At 39.9% G+C, this 18,891-nt stretch overlaps 1 protein-coding gene across 12 annotated transcripts in view; it reads right to left on the reverse strand.

The window, feature by feature from the left end:
• The window catches only part of NALCN (sodium leak channel, non-selective), a 388,832-nt gene that overhangs the window by 307,427 nt on the left and 62,514 nt on the right, over window positions 1–18,891 (reverse strand). For 11 of the 12 annotated variants that reach the window (XM_078347271.1, XM_054246818.2, XM_054246767.2 and 8 more), the window contains one exon: window positions 2,614–2,768. In XM_078347271.1, the coding sequence (XP_078203397.1) occupies window positions 2,614–2,768 (155 nt within the window). Of the gene's footprint in view, window positions 1–2,600; window positions 2,770–18,891 lie in introns of those variants that run through there. The other variant, XM_078347286.1, reaches the window with a different exon arrangement.

Genomic DNA, 18,891 nt, shown 5'->3' on the forward strand with positions numbered 1-18,891 from the left:
TCCTGTGATGTGATTTATAGTTACAGGTTTTTCAGAGTTCTTAAAGATGAAAATTGCATTTCTGTTTCTCAGTCTTCTTGATGTTTGGATGATTTGGGGCACACAAGGGACAAAGACATCTTTACTCATCAGTCTTACAAAAGGGATTCCTTGTAATTTTTTCTACTCCATGTCTCTGGCTTTTAATATATATTAAAATTTGAATTTTTCAACATCATCAGTGTTAAATCTTACTGAGACATAAAGCTGCTTATGCCCCAAATTTTATAAGTGAATTAAAATTCATGTTTTGCATGATAACTTGATTAGTAAGAAAAGGAAATGGACTCCTTTTTAATTAATCATGATTACCTACATATATAAATATATTAGCCACATTCATATGCATAATTAGTTACATAATTATGTTTTAAACTCAAATACATGCATGAAGAGATGATCACTTGTCTAATAAAATATTTTATTTTCCTCATTTTGGGTAAAATGTTGTCTTTTTTTTCATAAGAACTTTTAAACATAGTAGTTTGTGTATCCACAGAGATACATAGTATCAGGAAGAAGCTATCAATTTCAATCTAAATTATAGTGACCATTTAAAAATGTTTTGATTATAGTACAAGATCGACATTTCATTATCGAACCATTAATCATACAGTGATGATGAATTTAATCATCATTTGGGAAAAATAAGCAAACGTACGAAATTAAGCCTGTATAGAAAGGAAGGAGTTATGAGGAATAATGAACACTGCCAACAAAAACAGATGAAGTCAGGAAAAGAACAATAAGAAAACAACTTAATTTTCTATTGTGGCTCTGCCTCCTAATACAAACATGCCTGGTTACTAATGAATTCAAAAGGACATACACTTTGTTGAGCCCATTAGTAAATATTTATGGAGGGCTCCCTGTGAGCCAGGCCTGGCCCTGCAGACTTGAAAATGAAAAGAGGCACTTCCTGTTTCCAAGGAGCTTAAATCCTTGGCAGACAAATTAACAGTACAGCCATAGTAAGATAATTGCTTTAGTAGGGGGCTACTGCCTCCAAGGCAATTTTCTCCTAGACTTGGTCCTCTTGAGCCAACACACTTCAAAGAGACTTGTTCTCTCAAAAAAAGATTGTACCCTATATTAAGCAAAGCCATTATAAGTCAGAGTGAAGAAAAATAAATTGACTTGAAGATAATGCTGCAGTTTGAATTTGGGTACAACTGTTGCACTAAAAATGATGAGGGTTGTGATTTGCTTTAGCTACATTATTTTAAAGGATTGGAGGATTTTTTGTGTAAGGGTAATCTTAACCCTTGAATGGTGGCCACTCTCCATAGAAGACCTGGATACACCCAGTTACACCTAAAAGAAAGAGCTGCAGACTCTGGTAAGTCATGCATTCTAGTAATGGCCAGCTGGTGGAACTCCACACAGCCCATCAATCTATACATCTCACCTCCCATACTACATCTGTGATATCTTCCTCATGCCTTAAAGTTGTTGGTATAATTCATGATGCCTCTGTACTTTTGAGAGAGAGGGAATGATTTAAGATTAATTACAAAGCCGGGTAAGTTTAAGAGAGTACATACAGCAAATTGAAATGCTTCACATCAGTTATCTTCTGGATTTTTGTGAAATAGGAGACAATATTATTGGCCAAAAGAGATGGAAGAATATCATCTAACTATAATGCTTGAAATCCAACATGAGGAAATATTAAAATACAAGAATGAAAACTTAAGACGTTATTTGGAAAATGGACTTTAAAAAGATACTATCAGCCCACATTCAATAGTATATTCCATCTAAAAGCTGTAACTTTATGGTTTAACACCCAGGCCTGAGACTTGAAGATAATTTAGTTTAAAAATTATTCTGATAACAATTCTGAAGGCATAAAATAACTTGCTTGGAATTCCACATTTTTGCTGTAGCAATATAAAATGCACAACTTGCAGGGAATTATAATAAATGCAATATCAACTAAATGGCAGATGCTGAGTTCTTTCACTATGTATGTAATGGCACATTTTAGGACTTAATAAGGCAAGCCAAGAAGAAATATACACATTTGAGTACATAGTTTTCATGCACAAGCATTTCCAATACGTTTATTACATAGTCGATGTATATTCATTAAGTTGCTCATTACTTACCTTCTATTGAAGGAGCACTTTTCAGCTCTAACATACTCATCAATATGAACAATAAAAACTAGTATTCCAGTTTTTCAGACTTACCTTGCCTATTAGGGTATAGTTACATGTGAAAGGAAACCAAGTCTTGTTTACCTTTGAGTCAACAACCCAGAACTTTGGTCAACACACAAATATTTTAAAATGCTATTATTAAGAATAAAAATAGCCAAAGATTCAAAAATTACACAGAGATTTGTAACTCCATACAATCACTGCCGCATATATACATACACAGTGTGTATGCTATATACTACTATATGGTAGAATATATTATGATTTAGTCATAGAATTAAAATTTACATTTGTATTTCTTCTATATGACAGCCAGTCAAAATATTAATATCAATTATTCAATTATTCCATCCACTTCATAAACATCATAAAATAGAAACTTAAAATGTATTTTACCAGTAAGACAGACCTATCTCGTTAAAGCCACTGTAGCCCAGCTCTTGCCTGCTAAGTCCCAGATCTTCAAGGTCCATGCATTTAAATCCAGGTGGGCACTGGTAGCCTTCTTCTAGCTCTGGTGAGCAATGTGTGTCTGGAATAGCTAAACTATTCCAGGTTACATTCCTGTGAACAACACATGAAGGTGTTAGACAATTTCAACAATTATAAATGTTGATTACAATGAATAATGTAATTACTTTTCATTAATATCTATGTATCTGGCCAGGTGAGGTGGCTCATGTCCATAATCATTGCACTTTGGGAGGCACAGGCAGGAGGATCCCTTGAGCCCAGGGGTTCAAGGCTGCAGTGAGCTATAATCATGCCACTGCACTCAAGCCTAGGCGACAGAGTAAGACCTTGAGAGAACTTCTCTATTTCTCTCTCTCTTTATATATGTGTGTGTGTGTGTATACATTCTTATATTAGAGCTTTATTATTAGAGCTGTCACTAGATTGTCCAACTGCTTATTAGATTTCTCCACTTGGTTACACCACAAGCACCTCTAGCTCAACAGGTCCCTGTATAATCACTTTGTGATCTCTCCTTCCTATGAGATACCTTGAGTTCCTTCCATTTCTCCTTATTTGTCTTATTTCTTTCTAAATTACACATCTTCCAACACTCAGAAGAACAAGAGCAGCACTCAGAGTCCTGTGGTTTACTCATCAATGATGAGGTTCACAGTATTTGTACCACACAGAAAATGACTTTCATCATGTAACATTGCTTAGAAGTGGGGAAGTAAAATTTGTGCCCTCAGTGAGACAAGGATTTTGTGAATCACAATGAATCCTCAGACAAGGTAACATTCTTTGCAAATCTGTAGAAAAATCCCTTCCTTCACTTATCTGGGTCTTAGTCTGTAATGACAAAAACTGTAATGTTGATAGTATTCTTATAAAAAGTTACTGTCATATATATATACACATATATATGTATGTTGACTTAGCTCAAAATATATATATATATATAGTCTATATATATGGAATAGAATATATTCTATAATAGAATTTTATTCTGATGGAATAGAACATATTCTATTCTGCATATATATATAGAATATATTCTCTTCTATATTATCTTTGGAGAAGCCTAATATATAGTAGATGTTTAATAATTATTTTCTGAATAAATGAATGAATGAATGTGTCTTTCTACCATCATTTAAGTCTATGGTGAATTATTTATTTGTAAGCTACAGAAACTCTTTAATAAGTGGATCCTGTTGTTGTTTTATGCATTTTTAAGTGTAATAATCCACAAATTGGCACTGATTTTCAATGTTTTAAATTTCTGGCTTTAGTAGTTTCCATGTCTCAAAATGAGTACTGGAATCCCTGGGAGTAGATAATTGTTTTCTTAAAAGCCTTCAATTATCCTCCTAGCATATGTTTGCTTGTTTGTTTTTAATTCTTAACAAAACATCCTATTTACAAATAACATTTTGCAGGAGTTTGAGATCTAAGAAACCGCGTTCTGAACTTGTTACTAAAATTGTCTATAATGGCCATAAACAGTATCTCAGCATCTCAGAGTCCTGTGGTTTTAAGTCATTCAGCGCTCCTGGTGGCCCAGTGCACTGAGGTATATATCACAACACAAGAAGGATCATCTCAGTTCGGTGGCCAACTAACTTAATTCCCTTGGGCAATTCACTTGAAACATTTGAGCCTTAGTTTCTTCATCTGAAAAATGAGAAACTTTTCAGCTGTTTCAAAAACAAATCCCAGACGGACCTCATAACGCTTTCATATAAAAGAAGAAAAGGGAAATACTTAGAATGAAAGCATGTGCTCCATAATTCAACATATACTTCACTGTTCACGACTCTTCTCCTCTCACCACAAGACTCACCAATGACAAAGGCGGTAGCTCAAGACTGCATGTTAAGATTCCTCTCTTCATTATTCACAATATCGTCTTTCTCTACCGATATGGAACTACCGTCACTGCTTCTTGCACTACACTTAGTGTTGGCTTCTGTAATCACTGTTGTTAATGAATATGACTAAGCTTATGATTATGTAGCCTCTTTTCAGAAATTTTCCCCCTTCTTCATAGGGGGCCACTTAATTGTATTTGAAGGTCTGTTTATTAATTTATAATAATTATTTTCGACAGGCCTACTCTATGCCACACAGAATGCTTGGAACGGAGATGAATAAAAGGAATAAAGTTGACTCAGGGACTTGTCTGCTTAGTGTGAGAGAGAATACAAAAGTAACGACCACAGGAGAGTGTGATGGATGCTTTAAGAGCTGTCTATATGCTCACGATGTTAACTGGAGTGCAAAGCAGAAACATCAACTATGACTGTGAGTGGCAGGTGGTGGGTACTGGGAGAACCTTGCAATCGGGTGTTGCTTGGAGTGACTATGATTAAAGGATCAACAGGTACAGGTTCTAGGGATGGAATAAACAGCCTGGCATTCTGGAAAGTGAAAATGTCAAGAGCCTGCATTTGCATATGAGAGAGAATGAGAAAAAGAAAGAGAGAGAGACCTTTCATCTTTTTACTGCTGAGTGTAGCTGTTTAGTGAGACATAAGGATTGTTAACAAGCACTTGTTATCACATAAAAGCAATGTTTAAAGTACAGTCTCAGAGATTTATAGACTGGGGTAAAAGACAAGGATCTGTGCCAGCCTAAATGGCTACTGGGACTGATGCAGCATGAGCTGATTATAACCTGTTCTTAGTATATGAGAAATGATAAAAAGGTCAAAAAATATGAAATAAATACCTATGATAGGAATTTATAGATAGCAATTTTGTTTACATTGTTATTACCTTTTTTTTGTTAAAAAAACTGAAGACAGGTAGGATGAGAATGACTTCTTGATAGCCAAATTTGACCCATTTGTTGTCAAAGACATTTGCAGAGCTACATTATATTTCTGAAGTTGGCATTCCATAAGAAATTCTCAATGATGTAAGTAAGTAAGCAGCCTGACAAATCCACATGCAACAGATAACGCTATAAAATTTAAGAGCATTTTGCTTTTCGGGGAGGACTCAAGATGGCGCTGTGAGAACAACCCAGGATTGGAGCTCTTCTCGTTGAATCTGCAAACGGTGAGTCAGTGCTGCATTTCCAGACTGATCTTTGTTGCCCACAGAATGGGGAAACTCCCAAGAATAAAAAAGACACGGGACGCCAGGCAGTAGGTCTGCCTGGCGAAGCCGGCAGCCGGGACGGCGGCGGCCAGCCCTACCCAGCAATCCCCACAGGGCGCGCTTGTCCGGGTGCCCTGTTGAACCGGCAACCTGAGACTTGAGAGGGCTGGACTTGAGACTGAATGAGACTTGGACAGTAGCCCAGCCCAGGGGATTGCAGGAATTGGGATACCCAGTGGGACGAACAAAACCGCGATTTCAAACTATCCCGAGTAGACGGTCCGAGACGCTCTGTGGGGGAGGGGCGTCCACCACTACCGAGGCAACCCGCCCCAACTGAGATACACGCCCACTGCTGACACAGCCAGCCGTTGCCGAGGCAACCCGCCCCAACGGAGATACACGCCCATTGCTGACTCAGCCAGCCGTTGCCGAGGCAACCCGCCGCAACTGAGATACACGCCCACTGCTGACGCAGCCTGCCGTTGCTGAGGCAACACGCTACAACAAAGAGACTCCGCCGCAGGGCGTGGCGAAGACCACAGCAGAGCCTGCAGGAACAGCGCGAATCACACAACAGTAGGGCGGAGCCTCGGCAGCCAAACAGTGGCTAGTCTGCCTTCTAGCTGGGCAGGACACCTGATCAGACATCCAAAAATAAAGCCCAAACCCCTCAACACAAGCATTTGAGAAAAAAAAAAGGGTTTTTTTTAATGAGCTCAGTTGCAGCAGAATCAAACATAGCAGCCTAACAGCCCTGAATGAACAACAGAGTGCACAGCTCAGCAATTAAACCCCTATAAAGTACAAACTGTCTCCTCAAGCAGCTCCCTGACCCCTCTATATCCAAAAGACTGACATTAGGCAGGCATCATCCTGGGACAAAGAGAGCAGAAAAAGAAACTGGTAGCATCCCTCGCTGTGCCACAGCTACTAGAGGTGCACCCCAGACAAGCAGGGTCTGGAGCGGACCTCAGCAGTCATACAGCGAAGAAGCTAGACTTGTAGAAGAAAAACAAAGCAACAGAAATACTTCATCATCAACATTCTGGGTGTCCACTCAGAGACCCAAACGAAAAGTCAGCAACTACGCAGACGACCAGCGGACAAATCCACAAAGATGGGAAGAAACCAGCGAAAAAAGGAGGAAAACACCCGAAACCAGAACACCTCGCCTCCTAGAAAGGACCAAAACTCCTCACCAGCAAGGGAGCAAAGCTGGATGGAGAATGACTGTGACAAAATGACGGAATTAGACTTCAGAAGATGGATAATGAGAAACTTTTGTGAGCTAAAAGATCATGTATTAAATCAATGCAAAGAAACTAAGAACCTTGAAAGAAGATTTGAAAAAAGATTCGAGGAAATGATAACAAGAATGGATACCTTAGAGAGGAATATGAATGAATTAAAGGAGCTGAAAAACACAATAGGAGAACTTCGCGAAGCCAACACAAGTTTCAATAGCCGAATTGACCAAGCATAAGAAAGAATATCTGAAGTCGAAGACCAACTCAATGAAATAAAACGAGAAACCAAGATCAGAGAAAAAAGCGCAAAAAGGAATGAACAAAGTCTCCAAGAAATGTGGGACTATGTGAAAAGACCTAACCTACGTTTGATAGGTGTACCAGAAGGGGACGAAGAGAATGAATCCAAGCTGGAAAATACTCTTCAGGACATCATCCAGGAAAATTTCCCCCACCTAGGAAGACAAGCCAACACTCAACTGCAGGAAATACAGAGAACACCACAAAGATTTTCCGCAAGAAGAGCAACCCCAAGGCACATAATCGTCAGATTCAACAGGGTTGAAATAAAGGAGAGAATACTAAGGGCAGCCAGAGAGAAAGGACAGGTCACCCACAAAGGGAAAGCCATCAGACTCACAGCAGATCTCTCGGCAGAAACACTACAAGCCAGAAGAGAGTGGGGGCCAATATTCAACATTATTAAGAAAAGAACTTTCAACCCAGAATTTCATATCCAGCCAAACTGAGCTTCAGAAGTGAAGGAAGAATAAAATCCTTTGCGAACAAGCAAGTACTCAGAGATTTTGTCACCACCAGGCCTGCTTTACAAGAGCTCCTAAAAGAGGCACTACACATAGAAAGGATCAACCAGTACCAGCCATTCCAAAATCACACTGAATGCTAAAGAGCTTCAACATAATGAAGAATCTACAACAACTAACAGGCAAAACAGCCACTTAGCATCAAAATGGCAGTATCAAATTCACACATAACAATATTAACCCTAAATGTAAATGGACTAAATGCACCAATCAAAAGACACAGACTGGCAAATTGGATAAAAATCCAAAACCCATCAGTGTGCTGTATACAGGAAACCCATCTCACATGCAAGGATACACAAAGGCTCAAAATAAAGGGATGGAGGAAGATTTACCAAGCTAATGGAAAGCAAAAAAAAGCAGAAGTTGAAATTCTCATCTCTGATAAAATAGTCTTTAAAGTAACAAAGATCAAAAGAGACAAAGAAGGCCACTACATAATGGTAAAAGGATCGATACAACAAGAAGAGCTAACCATCCTAAACATATATGGACCCAACACAGGAGCACCCAGATACATAAGGCAAGTTCTTAATGACTTACAAAAGGACTTAGACTCCCACACAATAATAGTGGGAGACTTTAACACTCCAATGTCAATACTAGACAGATCAACCAGACAGAAAATCAACAAGAATACCCAGGGTTTGAACTCAGACCTGGAGCAAGCAAACCTGGTGGACATTTACAGAACTCTCCACCCCAAATCCACAGAATACACATTCTTCTCAGCACCACATCACACCTACTCTAAAATTGATCACATAATTGGAAGTAAAGCACTGCTCAACAAATGCAAAACAACAGAAATCATAACAAACAGCCTCTCAGACCATAGTGCAATCAAGTTAGAACTCAGAATTCAGAAACCGACCCAGAAACACACAGCTTCATGGAAACTGAACAACTGGCTCTTGAATGTTGACTGGGTAAAAGAAAGCAGAAATAAAGAAGTTCTTCGAAACCAATGAGAACGAAGACACAATGTGCCAGAACCTCTGGGACACATTTAAAGCAGTCTCTAGAGGAAAGTATATAGCAATAAGTGCCCATATGAGGAGAATGGAGAGATCCAAAATTGACACCCTATCATCAAAATTGAAAGAGCTAGAGGAGCAAGATCAAAAAAACTCAAAACCCAGCAGAAGACAAGAAATTACTAAGATCAGAGCTGAGCTGAAGGAGATTGAGACACGAAAAACCCTTAAAAAAATCAATAAATCCAAGAGCTGGTTTTTTGAAAAGATCAACAAAATAGACAGACCACTAGCCAGATTGATTAAAAATAAAAGAGAGAACAACCAAATAGATGCAATAAAAAATGATAAAGGGGAAATCACCACAGATTCCACAGAAATTCAAACCATCATCAGAGAATATTACAAACAACTCTATGCACATAAACTAGTAAACCCGGAAGAAATGGATAAATTCCTGGACTCCTGTGTCCTCCCAAGCCTAAACCAGGAGGAAGCTGAAACTATGAATAGACCAATAACAACGTCTGAAGTTGAGGCAGCAATTAAGAGCCTACCACACAAAAAAAGCCCAGGTCCAGATGAGTTCACAGCCGAATTCTACCAGACACACAAGGAGGAGCTGGTACCATTCCTTCTAAAACTATTTCAAATAATCCAAAAAGAGGGAATCCTTCCCAAATCATTTTATGAGACCAACATCATCCTGATACCAAAACCCGGCAGAGACCCAACGAGAAAAGAAAACTTCAGGCCAATATCCATGATGAACATAGATGCAAAAATCTTCAATAAAATATTGGCAAGCCGATTGCAACAGCAAATCAAAAAACTTATTCATCATGATCAAGTAGGATTCATCCCGGGGATGCAAGGCTGGTTCAACATACGCAAGTCTATCAACGTAATTCACCACATAAACAGAACCAAAAACAAAACCCACATGATTATCTCAATTGACGCAGAGAAGGCATTTCACAAAATTCAACAGCCCTTTATGCTAAAAACCCTCAATAAACTCGGTATCGATGGAACGTATCTCAAAGTAATAAAAGCTATTTATGACAAACCAACAGCCAATATCATACTGAATGGGCAAAAACTGGAAGCATTCCCGTTGAAATCTGGCACTAGACAAGGATGCCCTCTCTCACCACTCCTATTCAATATAGTACTGGAAGTTCTAGCCAGAGCAATCAGGCAAGAAAAAGAAATAAAGGGTATTCAAATAGGAAAGGTGGAAGCCAAATTGTCTCTATTTGCAGACGACATGATAGTATACCTAGAAGACCCCATTGCCTCAGCCAAAAAATTCCTGAAACTGATAAGCAACTTCAGCAAAGTCTCAGGATATAAAATCAATGTGCAAAAATCACAAGCATTCGTCTACACCAATAACAGACTTAAAGAAAGCCAAATCAAGAGCGAACTGCCATTCGCAATTGCTACAAAAAGAATAAAATACCTTGGAATACAACTCACAAGGAATGTAAGGGACCTCTTCAAGGAGAACTACAAACCACTGCTCAACGAAATCAGAGAGGACACAAACAGATGGAGAGACATTCCATGTTCATGGTTAGGAAGAATTAATATCGTGAAAATGGCTATACTGACCAAAGTAATTTACAGAATCAACACTATCCCCATCAAGCTACCATTGACTTTCTTCACAGAACTGGAAAAAACCACCATGAACTTCATATGGAACCAAAAGAGAGCCCGCATAGTCAAGTCAATTCTAAGCAAAAAGAACACAGTGGGGGGCATCACACTACCGGATTTCAAACTATACTACAAGGCTACAGTAATCAAAACAGCATGGTACTGGTACCAAAACAGAGATATAGACCAATGGAACAAAACAGAGGCACCGGAGGCAACACAACATACATACAACTATACAATCTTTGATAAACCTGACAAAAACAAGCAATGGGGCAAGGATTCCATGTTTAACAAATGGTGTTGGGAAAACTGGCTAGCCATGTGCAGAAAGCAGAAACTGGACCCCTTCCTGACACCTTACACTAAAATTAACTCTAGATGGATTAAAGACTTAAACATAAGACCTGGCACCATAAAAACCCTAGAAGGAAATCTAGGCAAAACTATCCAGGACATAGGAGTAGGCAAGGACTTCATGAACAAAACACCAAAAGCATTGGCAACAAAAGCCAAAATAGACAAATGGGACCTAATGAAACTCCACAGCTTCTGCACGGCAAAACAAACAGTCACTAGAGTGGATCGGCAACCAACAGAATGGGAAAAAATTTTCGCAGTCTACCCATCTGTCAAAGGGCTGATATCCAGAATTTACAAAGAACTCAAACAGATTTACAGGAAAAAACAAACAAGCCCATTCAAAAGTGGGCAAAGGATATGAACAGATACTTTACGAAAGAAGACATATATGAGGCCAACAGTCATATGAAAAAATGCTCATCGTCACTGGTCATCAGAGAGATGCAAATCAAAACCACATTGAGATACCATCTCACGCCAGTTAGAATGGCGATCATTAAAAAATCTGGAGACAACAGATGCTGGAGAGGATGTGGAGAAAAAGGAACACTTTTACACTGTTGGTGGGAGTAAATTAGTTCAACCATTGTTTAAGACAGTGTGGCGATTCCTCAAGGCCTTAGAAATAGAAATTCCATTTGACCCAGCAATCCCATTACTGGGTATATATCCAAAAGACTATAAATCGTTCTACTATAAGGACACATGTACACGAATGTTCATTACAGCACTGTTTACAATAGCAAAGACCTGGAATCAACCCAAATGCCCATTGATAATAGACTGGATTGGAAAAATGTGGCACATATACACCGTGGAATATTATGCAGCAATCAGAAATGATGAGTTTGTGTCGTTTGTAGGGACATGGATGAATCTGGAGAACATCATCCTCAGCAAACTGACACAAGAACAGAAAATGAAACACCGCATATTCTCACTCATAGGTGGGTGATGAAAAATGAGAACACATGGACACAGAAAGGGGAGTACTAAACAGTGGGGTCTATTGGGGGGAAAAGGGGAGGGCCAGTGGGAGGGGGAGGTGGGGAGGGATAGCCTGGGGAGAAATGCCAAATGTGGGTGAAGGGGAGAAGAAAAGCAAAGCACACTGCCATGTGTGTACCTACGCAACTGTCTTGCATGCTCTGCTCATGTACCCCAAAACCTATAATCCAATAAAAAATTAAAAAAAAAAAAAAAAAAGAGCATTTTGCTTTTCACTGCAACTACAGTAAGCCTTCATTTTTATTTATGTCGTATGTTCCAGAAATAAATAAAAAATAGAGGAACACAATTCTAAATAAACCCATGGAGAAAATTACACCCCTACACAGTCATACATAGACACAGACACACTCTTCTGCACTCAAGAGAATAATGAATATGGCCTTTACTTCCTTCTGTGGTTCTTGCCTTGACTTTAGTGGCAGACATAAAAATAAGATTTATTATCTTGCTAAAAGTTGACCCCTAGATTGAGAGGTTTTCCTGGTCATTCCATGTACTTACAGAAAACTTAGACTGGCTGTTACCCACCTTCCAGTTTCATTTTGGACAATCATCTGATTTCATTTTCACTCCTGTTTAGCCTCCTCTTGTCAGGATTAATTATAAACTCCTATGAATTGGTCTGGCTGATTCTAATGCTGGATGCTTTGGGAAACGAATCCCATCCTAGAAAGTAAGAGTCTTATTTGCAGAGATAAATTATTTATTGATTTTGGAAAACATTTCATGGCTCTGTCTGGACTTTTAGTGGAACTTCAAAACAAGATAAATATTTGGAAGCAGGAAATGATATTGACATCACACCTCTTTTAGTCAACAAGCTAATCTGGCCCATTTTTCTAGAAAATAAGTTCTCTTTATTGTAAAACTCAGTATTTTAATATGATTTTCTCCCTCCTTTCACCCATTCCTGAAAGGCTTGGTAGGCAAAGTTGTAAAGAATTGCAGCCATCAGGAATAAAAATGGTAAAATTAAGTATTTTTTCCAAATATTGTGAGTATTAAATTTTAGTGACAATGCAGTACATGATTTCATTTAAAAGGAGGATTTTAAATAGTTATTTTATTTTATCTGAATAGCTTTTGAAAATAATATGTTTTCCCCAAGTTGACTCCCTCAACTACTTTGTCAATATGGATAAAGGATAGTGCACCTGATAGGAGCTTGGAAGCTGCAGTCAGGTTTGGATAAGGCAATGAGATGACACGAACATATTCAAAATATTATCAGGAAAGTTGGCCAGGCGTGGTGGCTCACGCCTGTAATTCCAGCACTTTGGGAGGCTGAGGCAGGTGGATCACCTGAGGTCAGGAATTCAAGACCAGCCTGGCCAATATGGCAAAACCGATCTCTATTAAAAATACAAAAAATAGCCGGGTGTGATAGTGCATGCCTATAATCTCAACTACTGGGGAGGCTGAGGCAGGAGAACTGCTTGAACTCAGAGGGTGGAGGTTACAGTGAGCTGAGATCATTCCACCACTGGGCAACAGAGTAAGACTTCATCTCAGAAAAAAACACAAAAGAGGGAGGACTCAAGATGGTGCTGTGAGAACAACCCAGGATTGGAGCTCTCCTTGAATCCGCAAACGGTGAGTCGGAGTTGCATTTCCAGACTGATCTTTGTTGCCCACAGAATGGGGAAACTCCCAAGTATAAAAAAGACACGGGATGCCAGGCAGTAGGTCTGCCTGGCGAAGCCGGCAGCTGGGGCGGCGGCGGCCGGCCCTACCCAGCAATCCCCACAGGGCGTGCTTGTCCGGGTGCCCTGTTGAACCAGCAACCTGAGACTTGAGAGGGCTGGACTTGAGACTGAACGAGACTTGGACAGTAGCCCAGCCCAGGGGATTGCAGGGACAGATCGTTTGGGATACCCGGTGGGACGAACAAAACCGCGATTTCAAACTATCCTGAGCAGATGGTCCGAGAAGCTCTGTGGGGGAGGGGCGTCCACCACTACCGAGGCAACCCACCCCAACTGAGATACACGCCCACTGCTGACGCAGCCAGCCGTTGCCAAGGCAACCCGTCCCTACTGAGATACACGCCCACTGCTGACGCAGCCTGCTGTTGCTGAGGCAACCCGTCCCTACTGAGATACACGCCCACTGCTGATGCAGCCTGCTGTTGCCGAGGCAACATGCTACAATGAAGAGACTCCACCGCAGGGCATGGCAGAGACCACAGCAGAGCCTGCAGGAACAGGGCGAATCACACAACAGCAGGGCGGAGACTCGGCAGCCAAGCAGTGGCTAGTCTGCCTTCTAGCTGGGCAGGACACCTCATCAGACATCGAAAAATAAAGCCCGAACCCCCCAACACAGAGCATTTGAGAAAAAAAGGGTTTTTTTTAATGAGCTCTGTTGCAGCAGAATCAAACATAGCAGCCTAACAGCCCTGAATGAACAACAGAGCTCACAGCTCAGCAATTGAGCTCCAAAAAAGTATAGACTGTCTCCTCAAGCAGCTCCCTGACCCCTCTATATCCAAAAGACTGACATTTGGCAGGCATCATCCTGGGACAAAGATAGCAGAAAAAGAAACAGGTAGGATCCCTCACTGTGCCACAGCTGCTAGAGGTGCACCCCAGACAAGCAGGGCCTGGAGTGGACCTCAGCAGTCGTACAGCGAAGGGGCTAGGCTGGTAGAAGGAAAACCAAATAACAGAAATACTTCATCATCAACAATCTGGGTGTCCACTCAGAGACCCAATTGAAAAGCCAGCAACTACGCAGACAACAAGCGGATAAACCCACAAAGATGGGAAGAAACCAGCGAAAAAAGGAGGAAAACACCCGAAACCAGAACACCTCGCCTCCTAGAAAGGACCAAACTCTTCACCAGCAAGGGAGCAAAGCTGGACGGAGAATGACTGTGATGAAATGACGGAATTAGACTTCAGAAGGTGGATAATGAGAAACTTTTGTGAGCTAAAAGAACATGTATTAAATCAATGCAAAGAAACTAAGGAACTTAAAAAAAGATATGAGGAAATGATAACAAGAATGGATAACTTAGAGAGGAATATGAATGAATTAAAGGAGCTGAAAATCACAATACGAGAACTTCGTGAAGCATGCACAAGTTTCAATAGCCGAATTGACCAAGCATAAGAAAGAATATCTGAAGTCGAAGACCAACTCAATGAAATAAAACGAGAAACCAAGATTAGAGAAAAAAGCGCAAAAAGGAATGAACAAAGTCTCCAAGAAATGTGGGACTATGTGAAAAGACCTAATCTACGTTTGATAGGTGTACCAGAAGGGGATGAAGAGAATGAATCCAAGCTGGAAAATAAAATCCTTTGCGAACAAGCAAGTACTCAGAGATTTTGTCGCCACCAGGCCTGCTTTACAAGAGCTCCTAAAAGAGGCACTACACATAGAAAGGAACAACGAGTACCAGCCATTCCAAAATCACACTAAAAGTTAAAGAGCATCAACATAATGAAGATTCTACAACAACTAACAGGCAAAACAGCCACTTAGCATCAAAATGGCAGTATCAAATTCACACATAACAATATTAACCCTAAATGTAAATGGACTAAATGCACCAATCAAAAGACACAGACTGGCAAATTGGATAAAAATCCAAAACCCATCAGTGTGCTGTATCCAGGAAACCCATCTCACATGCAAGGATACACAAAGGCTCAAAATAAAGGGATGGAGGAAGATTTACCAAGCTAATGGAAAGCAAAATAAAGCAGGAGTTGCAATTCTCATCTCTGATAAAATAGACTTTAAAGCAACAAAGATCAAAAGAGACAAAGAAGGCCATTACATAATGGTAAAAGGATCGATACAACAAGAAGAGCTAACGATCCTAAACATATATGGACCCAACGCAGGAGCACCCAGATACATAAGGCAAGTTCTTAATGACTTACAAAAGGACTTAGACTCCCACACAATAATAGTGGGAGACTTTAACACTCCACTGTCAATATTAGACAGATCAACCAGACAGAAAATCAACAAGGATATCCAGGGCTTGAACTCAGACCTGGAGCAAGCAAACCTGATAGACATTTACAGAACTCTCCACCCCAAATCCACAGAATACACATTCTTCTCAGCACCACATCACACCTACTCTAAAATTGATCACATAATTGGAAGTAAAGCACTGCTCAACAAATGCAAAACAACTGAAATCATAACAAACAGCCTCTCAGACCATAGTACAATCAAGTTAGAACTCAGAATTCAGAAACCGACCCAGAACCGCACAGCTTCATGAAAACTGAACAACTGGCTCTTGAATGTTGACTGGGTAAACAACGAAATGAAGGCAGAAATAAAGAAGTTCTTCGAAACCAATGAGAACGAAGACACAACGTGCCAGAACCTCTGGGACACATTTAAAGCAGTCTCTAGAGGAAAGTATATAGTAATAAGTGCCCATATGAGGAGCATGGAGAGATCCAAAATTGACACCCTATCATCAAAATTGAAAGAGCTAGAGGAGCAAGATCAAAAAAACTCAAAACCCAGCAGAAGACAAGAAATAACTAAGATCAGAGCTGAGCTGAAGGACATTGAGACACGAAAAACCCTTCAAAAAAATCAATAAATCCAAGAGCTGGTTTTTTGAAAAGATCAACAAAATAGACAGACCACTAGCCAGATTGATTAAAAATAAAAGAGAGAACAACCAAATAGATGCAATAAAAAATGATAAAGGGGAAATCACCACAGATTCCACAGAAATTCAAACCATCATCAGGGAATATTACAAACAACTCTATGCACATAAACTAGTAAACCCGGAAGAAATGGATAAATTCCTGGACTCCTGTGTCCTCCCAAGCCTAAACCAGGAGGAAGCTGAAACTATGAATAGACCAATAACAAGGTCAGAAGTCGAGGCAGCAATTAAGAGCCTACCACACAAAAAAAGCCCAGGTCCAGACGGGTTCACAGCCGAATTCTACCAGACACACAAGGAGGAGCTGGTACCATTCCTTCTAAAACTATTTCAAACAATCCAAAAAGAGGGAATACTTCCCAAATTATTTTACGAGACCAACATCATCCTGATACCAAAACCTGGCAGAGACCCAACAAGAAAAGAAAACTTCAGGCCAATATTCATGATAAACATAGATGCAAAAATCTTCAATAAAATATTGGCAAGCTGAATGCAACAGCAAATCCAAAAACTTATTCACCATGATCAAGTAGGATTCATCCCGGGGATGCAAGGCTGGTTCAACATACGCAAGTCTATAAACTTAAATCACCACATAAACAGAACCAAAAACAAAAACCACATGATTATCTCAATTGACGCAGAGAAGGCATTTCACAAAATTCAACAGCCCTTTATGCTAAAAACCCTCAATAAACTCGGTATCGATGGAACGTATCTCAAAGTAATAAAAGCTATTTATGACAAACCAACAGCCAATATCATACTGAATGGGCAAAAACTGGAAGCATTCCCTTTGAAATCTGGCACTAGACAAGGATGCCCTATTTCACCACTCATATTCAATATAGTTCTGGAAGTTCTAGCCAGAGCAATCAGGCAAGAAAAAGAAATAAAGGGTATTCAAATAGGAAAGGTGGAAGCCAAATTGTCTCTATTTGCAGACGACAGGATAGTATACCTAGAAGACCCCATCACCTCAGCCCAAAACTCCTGAAACTGATAAGCAACTTCAGCAAAGTCTCAGGATATAAAATCAATGTGCAAAAATCACAAGCATTCGTCTACACCAATAACAGACTTAAAGAAAGCCAAATCAAGAGCGAACTGCCATTCGCAATTGCTACAAAAAGAATAAAATACCTTGGAATACAACTCACAAGGAACGTAAGGGACCTCTTCAAGGAGAACTACAAACCACTGCTCAACGAAATCAGAGAGGACACAAACAGATGGAGAAACATTCCATGTTCATGGTTAGGAAGAATTAATATCGTGAAAATGGCTATACTGCCCAAAGTAATTTACAGAATCAACGCTATCCCCATCAAGCTACCACTGACTTTCTCCACAGAAATGGAAAAAACCACCATGAACTTCATATGGAACCAAAAGAGAGCCCGCATAGCCAAGTCAATTCTAAGCAAAAAGAACACAGCAAGGGGCATCACACTACCGGATTTCAAACTATACTACAAGGCTACAGTAATCAAAACAGCATGGTACTGGTACCAAAACAGAGATATAGACCCATGGAACAAAACAGAGGCACCGGAGGCAACACAACATATATACAACTATACAATCTTTGATAAACCTGACAAAAACAAGCAAGAGGGAAAGGATTCCCTGTTTAACAAATGGTGTTGGAAAAACTGGCTAGCCATGTGCAGAAAGCAGAAACTGGACCCCTTCCTGACACCTTACACTAAAATTAACTCCAGATGGATTAAAGACTTAAACATAAGACCTGGCACCATAAAAACCCTAGAAGGAAATCTAGGCAAAACTATCCAGGACATAGGAGTAGGCAAGGACTTCATGAAAAAAACACCAAAAGCATTGGCAACAAAAGCCAAAATAGACAAATGGGACCTAATGAAACTCCACAGCTTCTGCGCGGCAAAAGAAACAGTCACTAGAGTGGATCGGCAACCAACAGAATGGGAAAAAATTTTTGCAGTTTACCCATCTGACAATGGGCTGATATCCAGAATTTACAAAGAACTCAAACGGATTTACAGGAAAAAAACAAACAAGCCCATTCAAATGTGGGCAAAGGATATGAACAGACACTTTACGAAAGAAGACATATATGAGGCCAACAATCATATGAAGAAATGCTCATCGTCACTGATCATCAGAGAGATGCAAATCAAAACCACATTGAGATACCATCTCACGCCAGTTAGAATGGCGATCATTAAAAAATCTGGAGACAACAGATGCTGGAGAGGATGTGGAGAAAAAGAAACACTTTTACACTGTTGGTGGGAGTGTAAATTAGTTCAACCATTGTGGAAGACAGTGTGGCGATTCCTCAAGGCCTTAGAAATAGAAATTCCATTTGACCCAGCAATCCCATTACTGGGTTTATAT

Source organism: Callithrix jacchus, chromosome 1 (assembly GCF_049354715.1).
Source record: "Callithrix jacchus isolate 240 chromosome 1, calJac240_pri, whole genome shotgun sequence".
Classification (NCBI taxonomy): domain Eukaryota; kingdom Metazoa; phylum Chordata; class Mammalia; order Primates; family Cebidae; genus Callithrix; species Callithrix jacchus.